Genomic DNA, 27,247 nt, shown 5'->3' with positions numbered 1-27,247 from the left:
CTCTTGGGAACTGTGGGCCATCTCTGTAGCTGCGTTTTCTTTCTGCCTGTCATGGAGAAGAAGCCTTCCAAGTCCAGCCAAGTGGACTTTAAACATTGGTTCCCATCACTGATGCTGTTTTGTTAGAGTATGCATGGTCACTTCAGAAATCTTTAGACTAGTCTAGTACACTAAATGCCAATCATGACTTTCGATTCTAAGACGCCTCAGCTTCCTTTTGGGCACTTTTGACTCTTAAGAAGAAACTACTCTGCCAGAGCATAAGAAAAGGAGGAAGTGGGACCAGTCCCACACAGCAGGCTCTCACAACCGCTACCCACGTCTAACCGTGCCACACAAGTCAGCTGGGGTGGGACAAAAGGGTCACAATATAAACACACAGGTGACATTGGGATAATAAGTACTCTGGAAACTCTATAAAATGATTGTACAGGATAAGTTTATTAGTGTTTGCTTTTAAAAGCTTTCAACAGTAAGTCTGCTGCTAGTCCTGGGGAGAGGGCCGCGCTGAGAACCTTCCTCTCCATCAGTGGAATCTGTTCTCGGGTGCTCGGATGGGTCTTGAAAAGGTGTAAGATGTTTTCCTGAATGAGATTCCACATCCAGACTTTCTGCTGCTTCTGTCTCTTGGTGGTCAGCTCCCCACTGGCCAGCATTACGTCCTGAAATTCTCTCATTGCGTCCCACACTTCACTGATGCCCTCCCCAGTTCTGGCAGAAATGCGAAGGACCTAAGGAGAAGGCAGAACCAGAACTGTTACTTCATGGGAAGTCTGCTACTTACCAATGCATTCTTTGTTTCTGGAAACAAACGACCACGCAAACACATGGCGCACTGCAGCACAGGCCTCAGGTTACTAACGGCACAGCAGAAGTCAGTATTTTAAAAGAGATGGCTCAGATGGAGAGATGGTCATGGGAACCCGAGGACTTGCGAGTGTCATAGGATGAAGAGAGACAATGGTAGGCAGGGCTCCCTGAGGTCTGAGTGCCAGAGATGAAGCCAAGCTGAGGAGGAGCTCCATTCCTGGGCCAGTCAGTGCAAGGCTGAGCACCCAGCACCTCCATGGACAAGATGGTGTCACCCCACAGAGAAGTCCCCAGAGAAGCCAGCAGTAAGAAAGCCTGCTGCTCTCATGACTACTGTTTATTTTTTATTAACAGGGCAAGCATCCTCCTGCAGACAAACTGCCAGCCGATGCAACTGCACTGTTTCCTACACTATTGTTCTTCATTTTCTTAACTTACCGAAAATAATGGGAATGCAAGCATCACATCATAAGCCTCTGCTCTGCTACCCAAGTCCTAGTGGAGAACATCAAACCACGAAGTGCTCTACAACCTTAGGGGCTTTCTTTAGAATGGCCTCCTATCGCGCTCAAATGGTCTACATCAAGTGATGAGCAGCCTCATCTCTTACCTCACCCTGTGGTTGAAAGATTATATTTAAGTTCAACTACAAACTCTGGCTCTCAGTTTTCAAAGTGTAGTCTTTACATTCAAACAAAGACTGTTCAGATGTCCAGCCTGAGACCCAAGTCCTCTGTCCTATGGTACACAATCCACTCAGTGAAAACAGAAGAACGCATGCCAACCTTCGGTCTCCAGACTTCTGAGCGCCTGCGCAGCAACTTGAGTGCACTCACGTACTCTGCCTGGATCCTGCAGGCTGGCACAACCAAGTCTCCATCAGATTTAGTTATAACGACCAGATCTGCCATCTCAACTATACCCCTTTTGATGCCCTAAAGAGAACAGAAGAACCACACTAATCAGAAATACTCCATTTACTCTCGCCTAGAATGAGAAAAGAATGACCAGTAAATGCTCTTGGAATTACTGAAGTCATCTGTAACATCCCTTCCAAATTTAGAGACTAACTTGGTGAAATATATCCAGACTTTGAGTAAATAGATGATCAAGGAAAACTTGATGGAGTGGCAGGAGGCAGCTCACATCATCTCATGAGACAAAGTTAGCCCCTCCCCCGCAGCTCACTGCAGGAAGTAAGGGTGAGAACCTGTGGTAAATTATAAGCTAGTCATGTAGCCCGAGTACAAGGAAGGGAAATTATTTGACCAGTAGCCTACAAAATATGTAAGGCAAGTAGAGAGTGTAAACAAAGGTGACCATGACATGTGACCACTGCCTAGACTGGATGAGCAAAGCATGAATGTCTCCAGTTGAGCCAGGGGACACATGAGAGTGTGGGGCTTATTCTTACTTACTTACAAATGCCCAGCCTTAGCTTGGCTTGTTTCTTGCTAGCTTTCCTTAACTTAAACTATCCCATCTACCTTTTGCCTCTGAGCTTTTTCCGTTCTCTTACTTCTGTAAATCTTGTTCTTACTCCATGGCTTGCTGGGTAGCTGGGTGGATGGACCCTGTCATCCTCCTCCTTCTCTGGCTCCTTCTTTCTTTTCCTCCTCCCAGATTTCTCCTCCTATTTATTCTCTCTGCCTGCCAAACTGACTATGTTGTCTCCTGCCTTGTATTGGCCGTTCAGTTCTTTATTAGACCAATCAGGTGTTTTAGACAGGCGCAGTAACACCGCTTCACAGAGTTAGACAAATGCAACATAAACAGAAGTAACACACCTTAACATAATATTCCACAACAGGTCTCTTACTGGTTTGGTTCATGATGTGCCCAAAGAATGATGAATCTCATTAAGGAGTGCCTCAGGCTCTACCCACTTCCCAATGTAAGTCCCACAAAAGACCACTAAACAGCATGATGGTCCCCTCTCTTAGGACCACCCCTCCCATTTCAGAGGTCTTATTTTTTCCTTGATAAAATCAACTTTTACTTGCTCACCTCTCTTCCAGTCCTTATTCTTCATCAACATTAGACAATTAACTCCAAAGTCACTGGCTTGTGGTCACTCTGGTGACTGTTGATCACCTAACACCTTAATCCCCTGGGTTAAACCCACCAGAAGAAAATCTTTCACACGATCATGGGTGTGTCTGTTTCCTCCCCACATACAAAGTTCTACCCTTGCACAAGGAAACCCCTCACCCCCATACTAACGTCTATGTGTGGATGTGTCCCAGTCAGTGCCACACACACACACACACACACACACACACACACACACACACACACACCCCTTCATGTGTGTCTCTCCTTCACTAGGATACCTTTGTCATAAACCAACTCTTACAGGACTTTCCTGAATTTTGTGAGTTATTCTAATGGATTATGGAACCTGAGAGGAAGTGGACCTTCAGCTTTGTAGGCGGTTGCTCAGTGGTACAGGTGGCCTGGTAGAGCTGGTGTCTGTGAAATCTGCACCAACTCCAGCTGGCTAATGATGGACTGACAGGAGAGTGCTGTACTGGTGGACAGTATATAAGCTACACAATGATATCGCACCCATCACTGCTGAGCCAAGTGTTCTACAGAAGCCACCGTACTGCGGTCTCTGCGCCAAAGCCCTCCATTTATTCCAGTCACTTCCATGTTGTGCAGGGAAGAGTAAGTTGTGTGAGTAGCTCAAAGTCACACCATTTAACTTAGGTTCAGAAAAAAACACACACCGAGAGAATCTGCCTGTGGCTCATGTACTTCAGCCTAGAGGACAATGTTTTTTTCTACACTACCTTCAACCTAGCTCACAACAATATTATGCTTCACATTTGTACTTCCAGAGATACATACTGGGAGGGCTGGGGCACCCAGATCATTACCTGCAGCTCATCCCCTCCGGCTGGTGGCAGCAGCAGAACAAACATGTCAACCATATCAGCGACAGCAAACTCCGACTGGCCCACACCTGCAATTTCAAATCACAGCTTTATTGAAAATATTCAGCTGTAACATTTCTGCTGTCAATTCACGGGCTCATTTCCATTCCACTTCACTCCACTCCTCATCTTCATGGGCACATATTAACCCTTTAAAGTCCAGTTGCAAGTGCACATACATAGAGCCAGCAGCGTCTACTCAGACAGCAAGCATGCTGATGCAGGTGTTTTTTTCTCTGTGTGCAAAGTCCCGGATGCCATCACGGGCCTCGTGCTTGTTGCCTTATCCAACCCTAACTTTCCCAAAGCCCCACCTTCAAACGCTGCTAGCATGAGTTTGGATTAATGTGCCAACACATCTTTTCTTTTCTCACTAGACCAATATTTTGCATGAAGACCTTACAGCATAGGCTTTCAACCTGTGGGTCTTGACCCCTTTGGAGGTCGAATGACCCTTTCACAAGAGTCACCTAAGACCACTGGAAAACACAGTTATGATTCATAACGGTAACAAAATTATAGTTATGAAATAGCAACGAACTAATTTTTTTTTTGTTGTTGTTTTGTTTTGTTTTTCGAGACAGGGTTTCTCTGTGTAGCTTTGCGCCTTTCCTGGAACTCGCTTTGGAGACTAGGCTGGCCTTGAACTCACAGAGATCCACCTGCCTCTGCCTCCCGAGTGCTGGGATTAAAGGCGTGCGCCACCACCGCCCGGCTACGAACTAATTTTATGGTTGGAGGTCACCACAGCATGAGGAACTGTATTAAAGAGTTGCAGCATTGCAAAGGTTGAGAACTATTGTGTTATAGACTTCCATTCTCTCCTACCCTTAAAGCTTTCTCTGGGCTTCTCTTTCATCAGAAAGTGGCCTGAAAACTGTGACGCTAGTCTTAAACCATGTCTGCTAATATTTTCATCTTCTTTTGACTTTCCATCCTTATTCCCACTCTAATTCTCTCCTCTTTAAACATGCTTGAAGCGACCTCTCGATTGCAGCCAAGTACCACTGAAGGGTCTCATAAAAGCCATCCCCCCTAGGGGCTGGAGAGAGAGCTCAGTGGTTAAGAGCACTTGATGCTTTTGCAGAGGACCTGGCTTGGATCTTTACACCACCTAGTGACTCACAACTCCACTTCCAAAGGATCCAAGGCCCTCTTCTAGCCTCTAGGCACCAGGAACACATGTGGTGACAGACATACATGCAGACAAAACTTACACACATCTCCTAACTGTGTTCAGTCAGTTTCCTTCTTTTGTTTTCACTGTGCCAAACAAAGGAAGCACTTCCCAGCTGCTCCCGTTCCCACTCTGTGGACAGATGTCAACACAGCCTCAGCTAGGCCACCCACGCTGCAGCTCTGATGTGGGCAGCACGGCTCAGGAGGACCTCCATCCCATCCACTTTCCTGAGCCCCGACTCCTCCTTGAAACCAAAAAGGAACAAACATCTCACAGCTTCCTCAACCATCACCGTATTTCTCACTTTCTCTCCATGGTCACATTTCTGGAAAACCTTAACTGATGCTCACTGTTTTGATCTGCATCCCTAGCTTGAACACCTGCAAACTCTTCCTCTCTGTGGTACAGAGACTTCTATCTATTCATTTCCTTTCCTCCCTAGAGTGCCAGTGTGCCAGGTCAAGGCCCACGTTTCAAGGTCCCTTTCAGGCAGGTCAAGGGCAGCAGATGGGTCTTCTAGGTGAGCTCTTTGAAGAAGGCTGGTCAGCTGGGGATCCTCTTTATGTTCTCCATTCTATTTCCTATTTCCTCTCCTTCCTTCTATCTGGAACCCAGGTAGGGCAGTCAGCGCTCCATCAGTCATGAGCCACCTTGAGGATGGAAACTAAATGAGAAGGACTAGCGAGCGAGTGAGCCAGCAGCATCCTGAGGGGCTGAAGGTTAGAACTACACTTTCTCTGAACCACCAGCCCCAGGCTTTCTCAAGACAGCAACGCCCCTTTTACCAGAGTCACTGTCACCCTGAGCCTCTAGAACTCTAGTAAGACACACGGCTTTTATATTGCACTCTCCTCTCATTCTCCTGCTATCATTCAGGCCGCTCTTCCTCCACTCAAACTTTAACGGTGGACTTCCCAAGGCTGGTGCTGACTACTTAGGGACTAAATTAGGCCTGTCTTCCCCTCAGGTCCTACGTTGAAAACCCAGCCCGCAGTTTGACTGCAGACGGAGACTGCACTAACCAATGGGAATGGTGCCCTGTGGGCAGAGGAGATGCCAAAGTGCACATGCCTGGGAAGTGCCCATGTGAGGGCACAGCAAGGCAGCCACCTGCAATCGGGAGGAGAGTGCAGAAAACCACCCTGCTGGTGCCTTGACCTGCAGTTCCCGCTTCCACACCTGTGCGTGGTGATGCCGAGAGTCTAAGCCACCCAGCCCTATTTATGACAGCAATCCTAACAAACAACATGGCTAGTTTCCACTGTTATTCCCTATTTTCTTTTTAACCCAAACCAGACTTAGAACTTAGTACAAAGCTATAAGCCATGCTGATAACTGTGAGGTCTGTGTTTACTGCCTAGTCTTCCCAAAACCATGCCACCTTGGACATTTGCATGTCACAGTAACGTCCTGATAAGCGAACTCACAGTACTCTGCCTTCCCCCTTTTCCACGGTGCTCGCTGCTGCTCCGATCCCCCTTCCTTCATCTCTTGCATTTAATCAACAACAAAGTCCGGCCCACTTGCTGCCAATGCTTTTGCTCCGTCTCCTCTTCCCCAGGCCTGCTTACCCGAAGAAGAGCCCGCATCTCCTTTCTCTGATTGACACCATGGCCTAACTACTTCCCACCTCCATTCTAAACCTTGACCACACCTCATTCTGCTATACGGTCCCCTCCAAACCCATGTGTGCCTTCCCACGCCCTTCGGAGAAAAGGAAACTCTTTGGTAGGGCACACAAGGAAAACCTGACCTGCCACTGCTCTGAGGTCCTCTCTTTGCCCTCAGTGTTGTGAGTGGCCTGAGCAAGCTGCACTTCTCTGAATGAGCCACGCTGTCTCTGTGTCTGTGCAACGCCCTTTACCCCACCATTAACATCCACTTTCCCTCCTCCAGGAAGTCTTCACTGACTCCCCCAAACACTGGTTTGGGTTGTGTCACACACATTCACCACAAAGTAAACCAAAAGAGCATTTCCCCACAAGAATGCAAACGCCTGGAGCTGTCCTTTTGATGTTTTCACTACACACAATTATGTGCTAATGATGAACTAGCCAGCCTCAGAGTCCCAAGGTCCCAGCTGCCCAGACTTCCGTAGTGAATACTATGGACATGAAGTGTGCCAAAGCAGTGCTGTGATTTGCTTCCAAAGGTCCTTCTAGTTCTTACTAACCCTGCACACAGAAAGCTGCTATACAGACATGTGGGTCACTGTCATCTTTCACAGGGAAGGCTCTTGTGGGTGGGAGCACAGCCCATATACTCCCATTGCCTGTGGGGCAATAGCTTGTATTTAATTACACTTCATATCTGCCGAATGAACTAAGTGAAATCGGTTATTATCTTTAAATAGCCTTCATTATAATGGTATGTTATTTTTATGAAAGAGAATATCACACTTACCTACAGTTTCAATAAGAATGATGTCATATCCCCCTCCTTCACACAACAGAATAGCTTCATTTGTGGTCCTTGTCACACCTCCTAAAGTCCCACTGGTAGGTGATGGCCTGATGTATGCATTCCTATCTCTTGATAGCTCAGTCATCCGGGTTTTATCACCTAAGAGGGATCCTAAAACACATAATTACATTTCACAATCATGGAAGAGTTGTGAGAACTAATTACCAATCATCGAACTGCAAGGGGACATGAGTTACTACAGTTCTTTCCAATATTTCACTGTTACCAAGTTCTCCTCCAACTCACAGTGGTGTAACCGTTGGATCATTCCAAGCTCCTGAAAACCAACAAGGGCTCCCCAAACTCACTAGAGGTTCAAATCTAACCATGCTCCCGAGGCACCAATCCTACCTTATCTTCCTGAACCAATGTCAGTCTCCCAGGACCAAGCCAACCCTCTGGCCCAGCAGTGTGGTCTCTTCACAGTCATCGACATTGGTGAGTCTGCCTCTTTGCTGGTGTCCTACCAGGGCATCTAGTGTGTCCTCCTGTCACTCATTTACAAGTGGTCAAATCAGGGTCCTGCTCTATTGCCCCTGGCCACTTCATTTTGGGGTGTTATTTTTATCTCCCTGAACCCCTCCTCTCCTCATAAATGGGACAACAAGTCACGGTGAGGCTCACAGGAGATTGTGCAGTAATGGAACATGTGCTTCAGAACCTGTTAACAAAAACAGACCCTGTCTATCTTACATACACTGAAGACCTGTTTCTTTCAGATAGTCTTTCTAGAACTTTTTCATGACATGTCCTTTGCTGTAAATCTCTACAGTACACAGTAACTGCTCTGCAATCTTCTGGCACCTTGAGGGACCTAAGAAAACTCCAGTAACCCTCTCCTCCCTCTCCTCTTCCTTATCACCAAGAACAGCCTCCCCCCCCCCATTCTTTCACTTGTACAGATGACATTCTATCAGCCTTATGCGAGTACTATGAAATATGTATCGCAGCTACCTTTAGTCCCTGTCTGCTCTTTCTAAATACCCTCCCTGCAGTTAGAAAATGTGGAGTCTACAGTAAATAATGGAAGGTACAGTGAAAAGATAGAAAAGTATTCCTACAAGACATCTTGGGGTTCCATAGCTAGTTGTCTTATCTCCTTCACATAACTGTTTTCTAAGCAGGGTCAATTCTCCCCCCTACAGGAAATCTGCCATCTCTAGAGACATCTCAATTGTCACAAACGGGGGCAGGATGCTATTGGCCCCACTGGATAAAGGGTGGAATTCTGCTAAGCAGACCTCCATTCACAGGATGGCCGCCACATACAATGGATTGCCACCAGTTCCACCAAATGGTACCAGTGCCAAGGCTGTGAAAATGTGCCACAGAGATAGCGTAAGTTCCTTGTCTATGAACCTCAGTGATTGCGTAAGTTCCTTGTCTATGAACCTCAGCGATTGCATAAGTTCCTTGTCTATGAACCTCAGTGATTGCGTAAGTTCCTTGTCTATGAACCTCAGCGATAGCGTAAGTTCCTTGTCTATGAACCTCAGCAATAGCGTAAGTTCCTTGATATGAACCGCATCCTAAAGCTACTGTACACTGAACGCTAAACAAAGTGGTTACAGGAGGTACTTGAAATACGTAAGGAATGGATTGATTATATCTTTTGAATTAATTGTAGTATTTGAGCAAACATCAGTATTAGAAAATTCTGAAAGAATTAAGGTCCTGGAACCACTATTACCTATTCCTACTTCCTTTTCTCTTAAATTAAAATGTATTTATTTTTACTATTTTTAATTAGGTGTCTATGTGTGCATATCTACATGTAAGTATGTGTGCGTGAGTGCAGGTGCCCTTGGAGGCTGGAGGCACTGGCCTCATATCCCCCCAGAACTAGAGTTACAGGTGGTTGTGAGCTGCCAGGTGGGTGCTGGGAACTGAACTCGGGTCCTCTACAAGAGTAGTCAGTGCTCTTATCCACTGTGCCATCTCTCCAGCCCACTAATTTCTTTCTGCCATCTAATTACATATGAGGAGTGGGGATTTTCTTACCTGTATGTTTAACTCTACCACAGCAGACGGTAAAGACTGAGAAGGTCCTGAAAGGTGGGCCTTTCGTTTACTGCTCCATGTTAGAGCCTTTTCACAGGCACTCATTCTAGAGTGCATGCCTCCCATTGCCTCCACTATCTCATTCAATCCACACAGAACTTCTTCCTAAAGTACTTTTCCACCTGAAATCACCCGTGTGGAAGTGCACAGTCTATCCTCAGAGCTACAGCAGCATATTACGCTATGGAGCCCACCACACTGAACAGCACTATGGAGTTACTCTTCCATAGAGCTGCTCTTGCCAGTGAACCCAACAGTTAGCTGTAGACCCAGGGTGACCTGTCTCAAGGTCATCACAGGAAGGAAGGTTTACAAGTCTAAAGCAGAAGGGCGGACAAAGGAATTAATGCTCTTTAACTTTAATTTAGTGCTATTTCCCAATTATATTTATATTTACATAGGCCAGGAATTCATATTTGTAATATTCTATTTACCTGCATTTATTTTTTCTTTTGAATTACAGACACTTTTTTAAAACCCTAAGACTAAGATCCTTTACTTTCAGTTTGAAAAAGGCTAAGAACCACAGCTTAGTCAGGAGAGTGCTTGTCTTGCATGAGGAAATGAGTTTGACTCTCAGAACTCTGTAAGAAGATCAGGCCTGGTGGCACACACTGGTTATCCACCACTGGGAAGGCAGAGACAGGTGGATTACTAGAACTTACTGACTAGCCAACATACCCTACTTGGTGGGTTCCAAGAGAGTGAGAGATTTTGTCTCAAAAAACCAAGATGGGCATCTCCCAAGGACTGACAGCCGAGGCTGCCCTGCCCTTCACACACATATCTACACACACACACACACACACACACACACACACACACACACACACACACGCACACAGAAAACAGAGGTCAGGAGACACAGAGCTATGCTGTAATCACAGCATATGATATCAGTTCTGTTATTAATTTCTATTTCAAGCTATTGTTTTCTTTTTCTATGGCAAATACTCTAGATCATTAAGGTGGAAAGGAAATGGCCTTCTCTCTTGAATGAAAATGAGGATTATTTATCAAAGCCTTTCATTAACACACTTCATGTGTTTTCACTCAGCAAAGTTCTAAAACAGTAAATAGGCTAGACAACAAATTGACACAGAGTTAATCTTATATAATGGAGTTATATTGAGTATAATTTCATTTATAGTTAAACTTTCTATTACAGTGAACCAAATCCTTTGAAGCCTCTGAGTCACACTTCTCAGTAAAAGGTAACAAGAACTGTTATCTACTTCTCTACTGACCAAAGGTCTTTCAAATATTACTTTCTGCAGAAAACCAAACACTCCCACTAAGTACCCAGTGTTTACTCCTCAGAGCCCCCACTACATACAGTGTGGCTGCCTGTGCTGCCTGTCTCCCTCCTAAGACATAAAGCTGGGCAAGGCCAAGAGCATCATGTCATAGCCACCCTGCAGCATGGTCCCTGCTGTGCTCATGCTTCACCTAGAGAAGGCACTCCCATGCCCACTCAGTGAGTAACTGTAATTTGAGCAACTTAATCCACAAAGGGGGGGGGGATGTTTCTTGAGTATTTATAGGAAAGGCTTTATATGTTTTCTTTAAATGGTCCTTAGGGAGCTAAGTTTATATTCATTTTATCTCTGATGAGCTGCAAATTAAATGTTGAGTGATTGCATGACCTCACATCAGCAAGTAATTGCCAAACACTGCAGTGCACAGTGTGCTCTGTGGACTGCTGCAGGAAGACAGCAAGCAGCACATTACACGGGCCTTCAAGTGTCTTCTGCTTCACTGGGCATAGAACAGACAGGTGACAAGCTATAAACGATTATACATTGTGTTCCCTCAAGTTTAATTGAAGAGATGCTATAATACCATGAAGATGAAACTGAGAAGTAAGGCCCACTGGAGAAACAGACTGTGAGAAGAGCTGGCCCTAGGCATGATCACAAAAGGGCTGAGATGTGTGTGTCCTTTGATCAGCCTTAACTTCTGGCCCTTCTGACCCTGCTTGAGCTACCCACCAGCTGACCTGCTCTGTGGAGTCAGGACTTCCTCACTAACTCCCAGAGTTGTCACTTGTGTTACAGCTTAGACCAGAAAGGCATCCTGGCAGTCAGGAGCCAAAGAATACCACAAAGTCACACCACACAACAAACCTCACACAAGATTTATTAGGAGGGAAAAACCCAGGAGGGTGGCTGCCTCTGCTCCAGAGAGCTGAACAGAAGACAGAGTTATATAGGGCTTCGGGGTCAGGGGAGCTTTCGAGTGGCCTGGGATTGGAGGGATTATGGGGCGAGATTAGGGATGGGTGGGATTTTTTTTTTCTGTAGGGTGGGGCCTGGTCCCTGGGTGGGAGTGCTAGGAACAGCCTTTAAAGCCATTAGGAAAAAAAAAAAAAAGCCAGGCGGTGGTGGCGCACGCCTTTAATCCCAGCACTCGGGAGGCAGAGCCAGGCGGATCTCTGTGAGTTCGAGGCCAGCCTGGGCTACCAAGTGAGTCCCAGGAAAGGCGCAAAGCTACACAGAGAAACCCTGTCTCGAAAAACCAAAAAAAAAAAAAAAAAGCCATTAGGGCTGTTAGAGAAGTCTGTGGGTCGGTCCTAGCCATTGGAGCTCCCCGGGTTGGGGAGGGGTCAGCTCTGGCAACCAAAGTAGTCTAGGGGTGGAGCCTGGCAGCTGGAGGTCTCCGGGGGTGGGGCCTTTTTTTTTTTTTTAAACAGAGAAAGCCATCTCTGCCTTCTGAGTTGGCATGAATAACCAACACCACCTCACTCTGCAGAACAGGAATGGTTCCTTTCATGAGGTCAAACTCAGATGGCAGTCAGAGGTCATTTATTGTTGGTTGTTTTTTCTTTTGGGGGCCGGCCATCCAGCTCCCAAATAAATCACACACAGAGGCTTGTTCTTAATTATGAATGTCTGGCCTTAGCTTGGCTTGCTTCTAGCTAGTTTTCCTTAACTTAAATTAACCCATCTGTCTTTTGCCTCTGGGCTTTTACCATTCTCTTACTTCTATAAATCTTACTCTTACTCCATGGCTTGCTGTGTAGCTGTGTGGCTGTGTGGCTGACCCCTGATGTTTTCCTCCTTCTCTGGTTACTCCTTTCTTCTCCCACATTTCTCCTTCTATCTATTCTCTCTGCCTGCCAGTCCCGCCTGCCTATCCTCCCTCCTGACTCACTATTGGCTGTTCAGGTCATTATCAGACCATCAGATGTTTCAGACAGGCACAGTAACACAGCTTCACAGAGTTAAACAAATGCAACATAAACAAAAGTAACACCCCTTAGAATAATCTTCCACAGCAGTCACCTAACTGCCACTTCCCACTAGCCTGCAACAGAGCCCATGAGCTGTGCAGTTAGAATGCTGGCCATACTCACCACCACTGGTGCAAGAAGATGGGTCCACTGCTAGCACAGATAACCTGTGCCCTCTGTCAGTCAGCATTTTTCCAAAATACTCTATAAAGGTTGATTTCCCTGCACCAGGGGGCCCAGACAATCCTATAGGGAAATAATGAAATCAGCACCATGACTAGTTTTGATGAATAAAACATTAATTTACCTTCTGTTTCCTCTAATTTATGAAAATCATCACTGACATATTTTAACACGCAGTCAGTGGAGAACCCATCTCTAATTCCCAAGTAACAGTGGGACAGACGAAAACACTTCCAAGGTCCATGTTTATAAAGTCAGCTTTCACCAACTACAAAGTGTCTTCCCCGTCCCTGTAGTGCAGGTCTTTAGGGACACACACTTCACTGCTTGTGTTTCAGTGTGTAGACCTTGTACACCCGCCACCCTTGCATCACAGTGGGTAATTATTCCACTTCTACTTCGGCCCACTGGAAAAACAATCCATGACTCCAGAAACTGCTAGTAATTGAGAAAGTGATTTTCTGTACATTTTTCTGTTGTCTCACTCATAACTAGGAAAATATCCAATAAAGGGAAATCTGAAAAAAAAAATCCTGGTGTTCAGAAAGGCAGGGAAGGCCCTACATGGAAATTCAGTCAAGCATGGCGGGTAAGGGTAACCCCTGAGCTGTCACCCTAGTGCTGTGGTCTGTACGGTGGCACTCAAGCCCTCCGAGTGCCTCAGCACCCTCCTCGGCCAGCAGCTGCTGCAATAGCAGTCTTTGCAGGTTGGCTTAGGGTTTAAATGAGATAATGTTTAATATGGTGTGTGACACACACTGCAGGCACGAGAGGCGCACCATGCAATGCCGAACATTAAACACGGCATTCAACAACCTTCAGGAGTACAGACAGGGTACGGCAGGCTTAGGTCCTTACTACAGCTCACGGCAGCTTTCTGTCTTAAACACCTTTCCAGGGGCTAAATAAATTCATGTTGCTTTAATTTACGATGATGATAAAATGACTGAAGACTGGAGTGTATCAGGACAAAGATCAGGTACAGCACCCAGAAGGCCCTGAGAAGGTGTGTGTGACTTGCCAAGCAAACACTAAGACTTTTCTCTCTTCAAGGGCTCTCTAAGGTCTACTGTAAGTAGACACTTTGTCACACTGGGTGCTCTCCTTGGGGGTGTGCTAATCTGTCTACAACACATAAAGACTATCAAGACCAGTGTGGGACTCTCATTTTGAGGAAAAAATGTGAAATGGAGGGACAGGTACAAAGACTGGTTGGAGACCTATGTGTGAAACTGTCTTTGAAACATTCATATCCATTCCTGATCTCGTCTTTCAAATTGCGGCACAGAGATGGCTGGAAGGTTAGAGCCACCCCTAGAAGCTCAATGAAAAGTATCTCAGTGCAGTGAGCAGCTAGAGTCCTAGGACATGCCTGGAATCCCAGCATTCCAGAGGCTGAGGCAGGAGGACAGCTTAGAAGTCAGCCTGTGCGACACAGCAAGACTAAAGAAAAGGAAAGGAGAAAAGGTGGGACTTGTCTTCAAGGGAGAAAACAAAACACCAAGGAAACAATTTCCAACTGTGACGGGTAGGGCAGGAAAACAGGAGAACTCACTCCAGATGAGCATCTGAGGACTGCCAGGAGCAGCACACTACTAACAACTCATTCTGGGTGCACTTCTGTTCTGGAATCTACTGCAAGAGTCTTGCCACAACAGAATTCTTACTGACTACACAGGCTTGCTTCAAATGGTCATGGTAATTTTACCATATATGAAGATTAATACTTCATATAAGTATTTAATTTTATCCAAATGTTCAAGGAAAGAAATCTCCGTCTGACCTCACAGAAGGTGGATGTATTTTAGAAGATAGTTTAGAAAACCATTTGCACTGAGCAACATAAGAAGAAAACCGACCTACTCGAAACGTGAGGGGCTTCCCCTGGTTGAGCCGTTCCTGCTCTCGGTGGTGGGCCAGGACCCTCTGAAGAAGCACCTGAGCCAGCTCCTTCTTCCTCGCATGCGTCGATTCCACAAGAGTTATGGCCTCCGCTAAGCAAGCTCTTTGCCCGCGGACCAAACCGGTATAAAGTTTATCCACAAATCTTTGTTCTTTATCAGAAAGTCCTTCTGTGTGGTCCTTCGAGGTTGCCTGGGCACATAATGCTCTCCTTAGGCCTCCAGACAGCAGCACCAACTTAGTACGCTGGTGTCCAAGGGGTTTGGCTGCAGGTGCACTTGGGGTTCGGGATGCAGGATGCCGACCTGAGTGAAGGATGCAGTGGAGCCGTGGAGAAGGCACTCTAAGGCTGTTTAGGAGATGCTGGTAAGGATGCAGTAGCGTGGGAAGACTCATTTTGTTTGTAACTGGCTACTTTCTGACTTAATGTGATTTATGAACTCCCTAGAAAGAAGAAAATATATTTTTGAGTCCAACAGATAATTAAAACACTTAAGTAGTAAAACTGAGACTGTTTATCCTACATTCTAAGACACGAATAATCAGGGTTCTCGATAATTTATGTGATAACTAATCTTGGGTGTCAGCTTGACTACATCTGGAATCAATTAAAACCCAGGCTGCCGGGCGTGCCTGTAAGAAATTTTCTTAATCAGTTTATTTGAAGCAGGAAGGCCCACCCTAAATCTGGGCCACACTTCCTGGTGGCAGCCCACAGAGACAGGAAAAAGCAAGCTTTCCTTTCTGCCTGCTTGCCCTCACTCTCAGTGGCCAGTTCATCTACTCTGCTGCTGAACTATACCTTCACCAGTATCAGAGCCAACTTCCTCTGGGTTTAAACAAACCAAAGGTCAGCCGCTCTCCAGGGATCCTGCAGGACTCCAGCTCCAGACTGGGACAGCGAGACATCCAGGCTGGGGGCTGAGAAAGCCTGCTCCATGGTCTCTGCTCATTTCAGGACACTGGCTTGAGTTCTACCCTAACTTCCCTTGATGATGGATTGAAACCTGTGAGCCAAATAAACCTTTTCCTTGACAAGCTGCTTTAGGTCATGGTGTTTATCACTGTAACAGAAAACTAACTAGGACACTACAGCTTAGGAGAGGCTGCCTTCCTTGGCCACAGTTAGAATAACCCAGAATAATTCAGAATAACCCCAAACGTGAAACTACTTTATTGTAAAATACAATCTACATTAACATTGCCCTGTAAACAAAACCAACACAAGGCCTTTGTAAGAGTGCTCCTCCATAAGTCTAGCACTCTGTGGTCCATCTCGGGGATCCACAATACAAAGAACTGAGTTCCAGGAGTTCCTGCCTCTAAATACGTGCTATGGCATACATATGAATGTGCGCGCACACACATAATAATAATGATAAATAAATGTAAAAATGTTTACAAAATCTCATTAGAGTAGATATTTTCTGCCATTTTCTTTCTTGCATTTATCTTAATGATTTCTTCAGGTCAACATACCCGATTCTGAGGCGTGCACAAAAGATCTGCTCAGAAGATTCCCTCTGCTGCTGGCCTCCTATTCATTCTCTACATAAGGAGTGTGATTAGGAGTGCAGCACTTGAGTGTGCACATACTCAGAGAGACACCCTGAATAATCTGGCCTAAGTGCACAATCAACAACAATAAGCCTTAATGTGAAGTAAATAGCGTAGGCCGCGTAGCAACCAGACCAGTGTATCTCAAAGATGGTCAGAAGCACCTAGTGCTTCTTAAGAATGCCTCTTCCCAGACCCACGCCAGCCTCTGAAGGTAAGTATGCTATGGTTTGAACCACCACAGAACTAGGGAAGAGCCTTTCCAGCTTTACACAACTTCCCACTATATTAAAGAAAGTTGACATGTGTGTTGAGTCAGAATGGGACAAAAGTTATGAGCCATGGCCACTCACTTTTGCTGTCATGACTTTGGGTAGGTCACCTAACCGTTCTGTGTTCCCACTTCCTCTGGAGTGGAAAGACTAGGTCAGAGCAGGGTAGTTGTAAGGATGAAATGACGTGGTTCCTGGGAGAAGCCTGCAGTGGTCAGCATCAGTCTTTGTCGTCATTGTATCAATGTGTAAACACTGTAATGCTAGGTCACACCCCCACTTCTGGGGTCAGCTAGAATCTGTAGGTAGACATCACCTGCCCAGTTGAGTTTATGGTTGTTTGTGCATGCTGGTTTCCTTGGACCTTGCAGCACATTGAGGTACTCTATGTCTCCGAGGTCCTTTCTCTAAATGGTACTTCAAGGCCAATGATCATGAAATAGTTAGTAATAAACATTCTACTAGGCAAAAAGAAGGAATGGTTAAGGGTTTTCATTGGTAAAATTAGCTGCTCTGATTTTCCAAGGCCACAATATTTTTCTCTGAGGAAGGTTGTGATGGCTGTTCTCGGTTGTCAACTTGACTACATCTGGAATTAACTAAAATCCAAATGAATGAGCACACCTGGGAGGGATTTTTTTCTTAATTAAATCATTTGAAATGGGAAGATAAACATTTAATCCAGATCTTTTGAGGTGGGAAGACCCACCTCTAATCTAGGTCACACCTTCTCTGGCAGTCTGTGTAAGGACATGAAAGAAGGAAGCTCTTTCCTTCTTTGCCTGCTTGCTTTAACCTCCCTGGCAAGTCCATTCCTTAACTGGCATTAGAGCCTACTTCTTCAGGATTCCAGTGTGCCCTGAAGACCAGATGAGTGATCCAGCCTTGGGCACTGAACAACTATTGGATGCTTGGACCTTCTGTTCATAGGCAGCTACTTTTGGACTAGCTGGACCACAGCCTGTAAGCCATTCTAATAAGTCATATATATGATATAATATATATATATTCATTCTATTTGTTCTATAAGTTCTATTACTCTACAGAATCATGACTAATACAAAGGTACTATAACTTCTGTTTAAATAAAATTAGTCTTATTCTAAAAGGATAATTTATTTTTGAGATTATAATGTAATTATATGATTTCCCCCTTCCCTTTCCTCACTCCAAGTCCCCCCATATACCCCATCCTTGCTCTTTTTCAAATCCATCACACACACACACACACACACACACACACACACACACGTATCTTCCTCAATATCACCTATTCAGTCTACATTGTTACTTCCATGTAATTTTGAGGGCTGACCATTCGACACTGATACCCTGGGAAGACAATCTCCCCACTCTCAGCATCCCTTAGCTGCCTATAGCTCTTCGTATGTGGTAAGGCCTGTGGACTCCCCGTCCACTGCAGCATGTCTATTGTTGTTGTCTTTGTTCAGCACGTATTTAGGCAATCAAGTTGGTGAGACTTCATGTGTGTAACTTCTGACTTTTCTAGGAGACACAGTCTCACCGCAAATACCCTGATAAAAGGACAAGTTTTTTTTTTTAATGTGTAAAAAATATTAAGTATCCATCACTACCCTTCACATACTTAAAACAACAACAACAAAAATGTAGGGGCTAGAAAGATGACCAATGGTTAAGAGCACATACTGCTCATACAAAGGACCCAACTAGTTCCTAACACCCATATCAGGTAGTTCATCAGGTAGCTCAGTACTACTGCAATTCCAGCTACAAGGGATCTGATGCCCTCTTCTGGCCTCAGTGGGCACCTGCACTCACTTGCACATACCCATACACCATGTAATTAAAAAATAAATATTTTAGGGCTGGAGAGATGGCTCAATGGCTAAGAGCATTGGCTGTGACAGAATCTGCCAGCTCTGATTGGACCAAAAGGTGCAGGCCAGCAAGAAAGACTCCTGCATCCCCACCAACACCCCTCATCAGAAGAAATCCTGCAATCTACAAGACCCACTCCCTGCCCCAAGCCCACCTATCCTGCTGGGACCTCAACAGCTCCCTGAGACACAGAATCTGCCAGCTCTGATTGAACCAAGAGGTAAACGTCTCCTTTCCTAGCCAGGCCCCAGAGGCACTACCCGTGCTCCCCTTCCCCTGCCCATTGCTGCCCTAGGTGCAGGCCAGCAGGGAAGACTCCTGCGGGCAGGCATCCCCACCAACACCCCCCATTGGACCCGACCCTGCAATCTACAGACCCACTCCCTGTCCCAAACCCACCTGTCCCCTTGTGACCTCAGAGGCTCCCTGAGACACAGAATCCACCAGCTGATGAGACCAAGAGGACCAAGAGCTCTGACAGGACCAAGAGAGGTTCCCTGAGACACAGAAGCCACCAACCCTGATTGAACCAAGAGATCCAATTGGACCAAGAGTGGCCCCCTCAGACACAGGCACCTCTTGCACCTATTGGAGGAAGAGATGGGTAGATGCCAGTGCAAAAATACATACAACAACATAAAGAGCAATATGGCACCACCAGAACCTAGTGGTTCTACAACAGTAAGACCTGATCATCACAATGTAAAAGAAACAGAAAAAAAAGCAACCTTAAAAATAACTTTATGAAGATGATAGAGGCCTTTAAAGATGAAATGAAAAATTCCCTTAAAGAAATTGAGGAAAAGACAAACAAAAAATTGGAAGAAATCAATAAATCCTTTAAAGAAAGATGAGAAAACCAAGAAAAAGCAATTAAACAGGTGAAGGAAACAGTTCAAGATCTGAAAATTGAAATAGAAACAATGGAGAAGACATAGAGAGAATGCTGGAAATGGAAAATCTGAGTAAATGAACAGGAAACACAGATGCAAGTATAACCAACAGAATGCAAGAGATGGAAGAGAGAATCTCTGGTGTGGAGGATACAATAGAGGGAATAGATTTGTTATTCAAAGAAAATACTAAAGCCAAAAAAATCCTAACACAAAGCATCCAGATTCTGAGGGGGCCACTCTTGGTCCATGAAAGGACCAAACCTAAGAATAATAGGGATAGAAGAAGGAGAAGAATACCAACTTAAATGCACAGAAAATATATTCAACAAAATCATAGAAGAAAATTTTCCCAACTTAAAGAAGGAAATACCTATGAAGATACAAGAAGTTTATAGAACACCAAATAGACTAGACTCCCCCAAAAAAGTCCCCTCGCCACACAACAATCAAACCCCTAAATATACTGAATAAAGAAAGAATATTAAAAGCAGCAAAGGAAAAGGGCCAAGTGACTTATAAAGGCAAACCTATCAGAATAACACCCAACTTCTCAATGGAGATTCTGAAAGCCAGAAGGTCCCAGACAGACATAATGCAGGCACTAAGAGACCATGGATGCCAGCTCAGACTATTATACACAGCAAAACTTTCAATGACCATAGACGGAGGCATAACACATTCCAAGACAAAAACAGATTTAAACAATACCTATCCATAAATACCTATCCATAAATCCAGAAAGCACTAGAAGGAAAACTTCAACCTAAGGAAGTTAGATGCACCCACAAAAACACAGGCAATCAATAACCCCACAGCAGCAAATCCCAAAGAAGGGAAATACATATACTATCACCAAAAGATAACAGGAATTAACTGGTCATTAATATCCATCAATATCAACGGTCTCAACTCACCTATAAAAAGACACAAGCTAACAGAATGGATATAAAAACAAGATCCATCCTTCTGCTGCATACAAGCAACACACCTCAATTTTAAAGACAGATAATACCTCAGAATAAAGGGGTGGGAAAAGACTTTCTAATCAAGTGGACTTAAGAAGCAAGCTGGTGTAGCTATCCTAATATCTAATAAAATAGACTTCAAACTAAAATCAATCAAAAGAGATTGGGAAGGACATTACATATTCATCACAGGAAAAATCCACCAAGACGAAGTTTCAATTCTGAACATTTATGTCCCAAATATAAGGGCTCCCACATATGCAAAAGAAACATTACTAAAGCTTAAATCACACATCAAACCCCACACACTAGTAGTGGGAGACTTCAACACCCCACTCTCACCAATAGACAGGTTTGCCAGACAGAAATAAGAGAAGTAAGGGATCTAACATGTTATGACTCAAATGGACTTAATAGATATCTACGGAACATTCCACCCTAACACAAAGGAATATACCTTCTTCTCAGTACCAATTCTACTAGAATTTCAAAGAAGGGCTAATACCAAGACTCTTTAAACTGTTCAGCACAATCAAAACAGAAGGAATACTGCCAAACTCTTTTTAGGAGGCTGCAGTTACCCTGATACCCAAACTACACAAAGATGCAACAAAGAACGAGAATTATACACCAATTTCCCTCATGAACATTGATACAAAAATACTCAATAAAATACTGGCAAACTGAATCCAAAAACACATCAAAAAAATCATTCACCGTGGTCAAGTAGGCTTCATCCCAGAGATGCAAGGAAGGTTCAACATACAAAAATCTGTCAATGTAAGACACCATATAAACAAACTAAAAGAAAAAAAAAACACATGATCATCTCATTAGATGCTGAAAAAGCCTTTGACAAAATCCAACACCCCTTCAAGATAAAGGCCTTGAAGAGATCAGGAGTACAGGGAACGTACCTAAACATAATAAAGGCAATTTACAGCAAGCCAACATCAAATTAAAGGGAGAGAAACTCAAAGTGATTCCACTAAAATCAGGAACAAGACAAGGTTGTCCACTCTCCCCATATCTATTCAATATATTACTCGAAGTTCTAGCTAGAGCAAAGAGACAACAAAAGGAGATCAAGGGGATATACACTGGAAAGGAAGAAGCAAACTTTCACTATTTGCAGATGATATGGTAGTATACATAAGTGACCCCAAAAAATCTACCAGGGAACTCCTACAGCTGATAAACACCTTCAGCAATGTGGCAGGATACAAAGATTAACTCAAAAAAATCAGTAGCCCTCCTATATATAAATGATAAACGGGCTGAGAAAGAAATCAGAGAAACATTACCATTTACACTAGCCACAAATAATATAAAATATCTTGGAGTAGCTCTAAGCAAGTGAAAGACATGTATACAAGAACTTTAAGTCTTTGAAGAAAGAAAATGAAGAAGATATCAGAAAATGGAAAGATCTCCCATGCTCATGGATAGGTAGAATCAACATAATAAAAATGGCAATCTTACCAAAAGCAATCTACAGATTCAATGCAATCTCCATCAAAATCCCAACACGATTCTTCATAGACCTCGAAAAAACAATACTCAGCTTCATATGGAAAAACAAAAAAACCCAGGATAGCCAAAACAATCCTGTATAATAAAGCAACCTCTGGAGGCATCACCATCCCTGACCTCAAGCTCTACTATAGAGCTACAGTAATAAAAACAGGTATTGGCATAAAAACTGACAAGTGGACCAATGGAATTGAACTGAAGACTCTGACATTAATCTGTACACCTATGAACACCTGATTTTTGACAAAGAATCCAAGAAATAGTAGAAAAAAGAAAGCATCTTCAATAAATGGTGCTGGCATAACTGGATGTCAACATGTAGAAGACTGCAAATAGAGCCATATCTATTGCCATGCACAAAATTCAAGTCCAAGTGCATCAAAGACCTCAATAGAAATCCAGTTACACTGAACCTGACAGAAGAGAAAGTAGGAAGTAGTTTTGAATGCATTGGCACAGAAGACCAGTTCTTAAATATAACATCAGTAGCACAAACGCTAAGAGCAACAATCAATAAACGGGACCTCCTGAAACTGAGAAGCTTCTGTAAGGCAAAGGACACAGTAAATAAGACAAAAGGACAGCCTACAGAATGGAAAAGATCTTTACCACCCCACATTTGACAGAGGGCTGATTTCCAAAAACTAGACAGCAAAATACCAAACAATCCAATTTAAAAAATGGGCTACAGATCTAAACAGAGAATTCTCAAAAGAAGAATCCCAAATGACCGAAAGCCATTTAAGGAATTGCTTAACATCCTTAGACATCAGGAAAATGCAAATGAAAACTCTGAGATACCATCTTACACTTGTTAGAATGGCTATGGTCAAAAACACTGATGACAGTTTATGTTGAAGAGGATGCAGAGCAAAGGGAACACTCCTCCACTGTTGGTGAGAGTGCAAACTTGTACAGCCACTTTGGAAATTTTCTCAGAAAATTGGTAACCAATCTACCTCAAGACCCAATGATACCACTCTTGGGTATATACCCAAGGAATGCTCAATCATAAAAGGACACTTGCTCAACTATGTTCATGGCCACATTATTTGTAACAGCCAGAACCTGGAAACAACCTAGATGCCCCTCAACCAAAGAATGGATAAAGAAAATGTGGTACATATATACAATGGAGTACTACTCAGCAGTAAAAAAACAATGACATCATGAAATTTGCAGGCAAATGGATGAACTAGATAACATCATCCTAAGTGAGGTAACCCAGACTCAGAAAGAAAAACATGGTATGTACTCACTCATAAGTGGATGCTAGAAGTAAAGCAAAGGATAACCAGACTACAGCCCCATAGCTTCAGAGAAGCCAGGTAACAAGGAGGACCCTAAGAGGGGCGCATGAATCTCTCTAGGAAGGGGAAATAGATGAGATTTACATGAGCAAACTGGAGGTAATGAAGGGTAGGGATGGGGGAATGGGATGGTCAAGTTTGAACAGGGGCGTAGTGGGAGAGCAATGAGGGAGATATCGTGATAGAGGAAGACATCATGGGGATAGGGAGAAGCCTGGAGTGAGGGAAGTTTCCAGGAATCCACAGGGATGGCCCCAGCTTAGACTACTAGCAGTGGTGGAGGGGGGTGCCTGATGGCTTACCCCAGTGATAGATTGGTGAATGCCCTAATTGTCATCATAGAGCCTTCACCCAGTAACTGATGGAAACAGATTCAGAGTCATGGCCAAGCACCAGGCTGCCCTCCAGAAGTCCAATAGAAGAGAGGGAAGAGGGATTCTATGAGCAAGGGGCATCAATATCATAATGGGGAAATTTACAGATACAACCAAACCAAGCTAGTGGGAACTCATGAACAGCTGTGGAGCCTGCATGGGACTGGACTAGACCCTCTGCATGGGTGAGACAGTTGTGTAGCTTGGTCTGTTTGAGGAGCCCCTGACTGTGGGAACAGGATCTATCCATGGTGCATTAACTGGCTCTTTGGAGCCCATTGCCTGTGGTGGGACACCTTGCACAGCCTTGATGCAGGGGGAGAGGTTTGGACCTGCCTCAACTGAATGTGTCCGGCTTTGCTGCCTCTCCATGGGAGGCTATACCTTTTCGGAGGAGGGGATTGGGGGTGAGCTAACTCCTGAGGTGTTCAAGTCTTCAAGTAGTCAATGCTACTTGAAGTCTAAAAGAATGAAAAAGCTAAAGCATGAGGCAGGTTTTCCTGGCTGAGGCCTTAAATGTATACATTTTTTAATAGAGGTGTGGCTATACAGAACTAGTGATGGGAGATGAGGTTTGAACCAGGACAAAAACTGAAGCCAAAGAACTCCCCTTTGTCTGTTGTTATGGGTAAATGACAGTCTTTCACAGAGGCAACACAATCAACCTTAGCACGAATGGTAGTAATATTACAGCAGGAGTAGGACACACATCTAGAAGAGTGTGAGAAGTAAGTGGTGAGACTCTGGTACCACAGAATCCAGAGTAAGAAACCTGAGCAAGGCTCCCTAGCAAGGAAAAGGAGAAGAAGAGCCTCGGATTGGGCCATCAAGGGATAGAAAACAGAAGGCAGATTCTAGAACTTCCTGTCCCTGTTAGAATCCTCAAGGCTGACACATCTGGCATGCTGCAATTTTAAAAACAATCAAAACTATCACAGAGAGGAGACTGCTGATCTGAACTTACTTCTCCACTTGCCTGGCACTTCATAGAGTTTATAAACCATCTTCAAACACTTGATCTTATTCTCTAGTTCCATGAAGACACTATGATGACAGTTGGTCTCAATTAACAGAAGGATAAATCAAGAATGAGTGAAGTGTCCTTAGTCACGGGACCAGGACTAAAATCCAGGACTTTGGGCTCTTTCTGACATTTTTCTTAATGAAGTATGTTAGTACAAAAGAGATATCCTGTGGCAAAAAGGAAATAGTTATTCATAACTGCCTATCTCTGAAATTGAGTAAGAAGAATTTTTGTAATGAAGAAAGGCTAGAGAACAGAGGAAGGTACCCTCATGCCACAGAACATTCTTACTATCAAATCTAGTCCTACATCCTATGAAACAATAATCACATTTGGTCTAAAAACAAATGAGAACTATTTAAGATATGTCCTTTTTATATTTACAGGTCTCACCATGACTACTCTTGTTACCTAACAAGCCCAAAGGAATACAATGACAGGGAAGAGGGGGACCCCCAAACCAAGTAGATTACATAGCTTTCAGCCAATAACATGTTTGAGCATTTACTGCGCGTCATGCTCTAGTCTAGTACTGGGAATGCAGCAACACCAAAAAAGGCTGATGCCATTATGTTATTAGGGGAAAAATCCATCATCTGTCTGTCAGTCTATCTGTCTGTCAGTTACTGCAGCTAGATCTGAATGAGCCAGGGGAAATTCAGGAGAGACAGTTAAAGACAAGTTGAATACAAGGCTTTATAGACAGATGAGATGTGAAACCAGCACAAAAACTCATCACACATAATTATTAAAAGGACCTCTGGCTATTCCATGTAAAACTCCAAAGTAGGAACTGAGGAACGAGATGTAAGAACAGAGACGAGACAAGAGAGGAAATTATTGTAATTGTACTGATGGGAGATGAAGGCTTGGACCAAGTGGAGGTGGTGCTGAATCAAATTCCATGTGACTTCTGAAGGAGCTGTTTTTATACAAGATATGGGATGGGAAACGAAGCAGTTAAGATCTAGCTGAAAGGTCTATCTGAGCCATAGAAAGCTCAAGACTGGGAGGTGAGGTTTGAGGTCTAACCAGGAGTTGAGGGGAGATATAGCCACAAAAAATAAATTCAATTTTTATTTTTTATTATTTCTGTGTGTTGGGGGACACATGCTTGTGTATATGGGTATGGCCAGTCATGCATATGTCACATGTGTGTGGAGGCTAGGGTTGCTGTCCGAAGTTTTCCTTAATTGCTCTCCACCTTGTATACTGAGGTAGTCTCTCACTTGAACTGGTTCACTGATTTGGCTAGTTTAGTTAGCTAGTTTGCTTTGGGATCCCTCTGTCTGCCTTCTGAGATTACAGTCTGTCACCACACCTGACAGGCATTTAGTGGGCACTGTGGACCTGACAGTCCTCACACTTGGATGTCAAGTGCTTTATCTATTAAGCCATCTCCCCAGTCCTAGATTGAATTTTTTCCCTCCCAGACAGGGTATTTCTATGTGGCCCTGGGCTGTCTTGGAACTCACTCTGTAGACCAGGATGGTCTCGAACTCACTGAGATCTGCCTGCCTCTACCTCCCAAGTGCTGGGATTAAAGGTGTGTGCCACCACTGCCCGGCTCGCAGACCACATTTTTATGATTTTAGAGAAGCGGCATGTTGTTATAGTGTACAGTATCTCTGACAGTATCCCTGTCTTGGACTTCCTCAACTCTGAATATATTATATTACTTTACAAAGGGTAACTGAAGTATGCTAATAGAATTCAAGGTGCTAGTTGGCTAAGTTAAAGATAAAAAAAAATAGTCTATTTAATCCAAGTTGACTCGGTGGAATGACCAAGGCCCTTTAAGATGAGGAGGGAGGCAGAAAAAAAAACACAGTCTGATGGCATGAGGGCTAATCTACACTTGCTGGCTTTGTGGGTGGAGTAGAGGACCAAGAGCCCTCAGTGAAGGCTGACTGGAGAGGCTGGGGAAAAACCAAAGAGGCAGACTCCCCTGAGATGAGGATGGACCACAGTATCAAGGACACCTTAACTTTAGCCTACTCTGACCCATGCCCGCCATGACCAAGCACACTCATTTTTGACAACAGATCTGTTGGGCCAGCAAGAGAGTTCAGCAGGTACAGGCGCTTGCTACACAAGCCTGGTCACCTGAGTCTGAGCCCCAACACCCAAGCAAAGGTGGACGGAGAGAACCAACTCCACTAAGTTGCCCTCTGACTTCCACGTGCTGGACTGCGCATGTGCACCCTCCCCAACACATTAATTAATTATTAAGAAAATAATTCTGTGTTGTCTTAAGGAACTAAGTGTGTGATAATTGCTATAGTCACACCAACAGAAAACTAATACAGTTGCTATAGCAACCGCAATTTTTTTTAAAGATTAGAATTTAGATTTTTAAATGAGAAATGTCTAATAACCACTCATGATTTAATTATCTTTGCCATAACCCGTGACCTCTCCATTCCTCATTTAGATCTTTCCTAACCCGGGAATCAACTTGATGAGACTTTTACTATTTATTGTAACCTTCAGTGTTACATTCAATATATGTGCATGTCAACTTTCAAATTAGACATAAAATTAGCATATCTTCTAAAAAAGAAAGTAGCTAAAAGAATTACATGCAAGGTGAAAAGGGCAGTTAGTGTTTTAGCTATGCTTCTACACAGATTTTTATCAGACTCATACAGAGATTAGAAGTACAACCACACTCTGAAACGTGTTA

The 27,247-nt window shown here is 44.0% G+C and overlaps 1 protein-coding gene across 5 annotated transcripts in view; it reads right to left on the bottom strand.

Annotated features, from left to right (window-relative positions):
- Positions 1-419: 419 nt before the first annotated feature.
- Positions 420-27,247, bottom strand: part of Mmaa (metabolism of cobalamin associated A) — a 31,884-nt gene continuing 5,056 nt past the window's right edge. Inside the window, exons 1-7 of one of the 5 annotated variants that reach the window (XM_037206147.1) lie at positions 16,681-17,227; positions 14,728-15,214; positions 12,809-12,931; positions 7,333-7,503; positions 3,693-3,778; positions 1,596-1,745; positions 420-731 (exon numbers count right to left, since the gene is read on the bottom strand). In XM_037206147.1, coding sequence (XP_037062042.1) covers positions 444-731; positions 1,596-1,745; positions 3,693-3,778; positions 7,333-7,503; positions 12,809-12,931; positions 14,728-15,166 — 1,257 coding nt within the window. In that variant the 5' untranslated portion in view covers positions 15,167-15,214; positions 16,681-17,227 and the 3' untranslated portion in view covers positions 420-443. Of the gene's footprint in view, positions 732-1,595; positions 1,746-3,692; positions 3,779-7,332; positions 7,504-12,808; positions 12,932-14,727; positions 15,215-16,680; positions 17,228-27,247 lie in introns of those variants that run through there. The other 4 variants (XM_028892883.2, XM_028892886.2, XM_028892884.2 and 1 more) reach the window with 4 other exon arrangements.

Source organism: Peromyscus leucopus, chromosome 5, assembly GCF_004664715.2.
Source record: "Peromyscus leucopus breed LL Stock chromosome 5, UCI_PerLeu_2.1, whole genome shotgun sequence".
In the NCBI taxonomy this organism is placed as follows: Eukaryota; Metazoa; Chordata; class Mammalia; order Rodentia; family Cricetidae; genus Peromyscus; species Peromyscus leucopus.
This window is presented reverse-complemented; position numbering and strand designations above follow the sequence as displayed.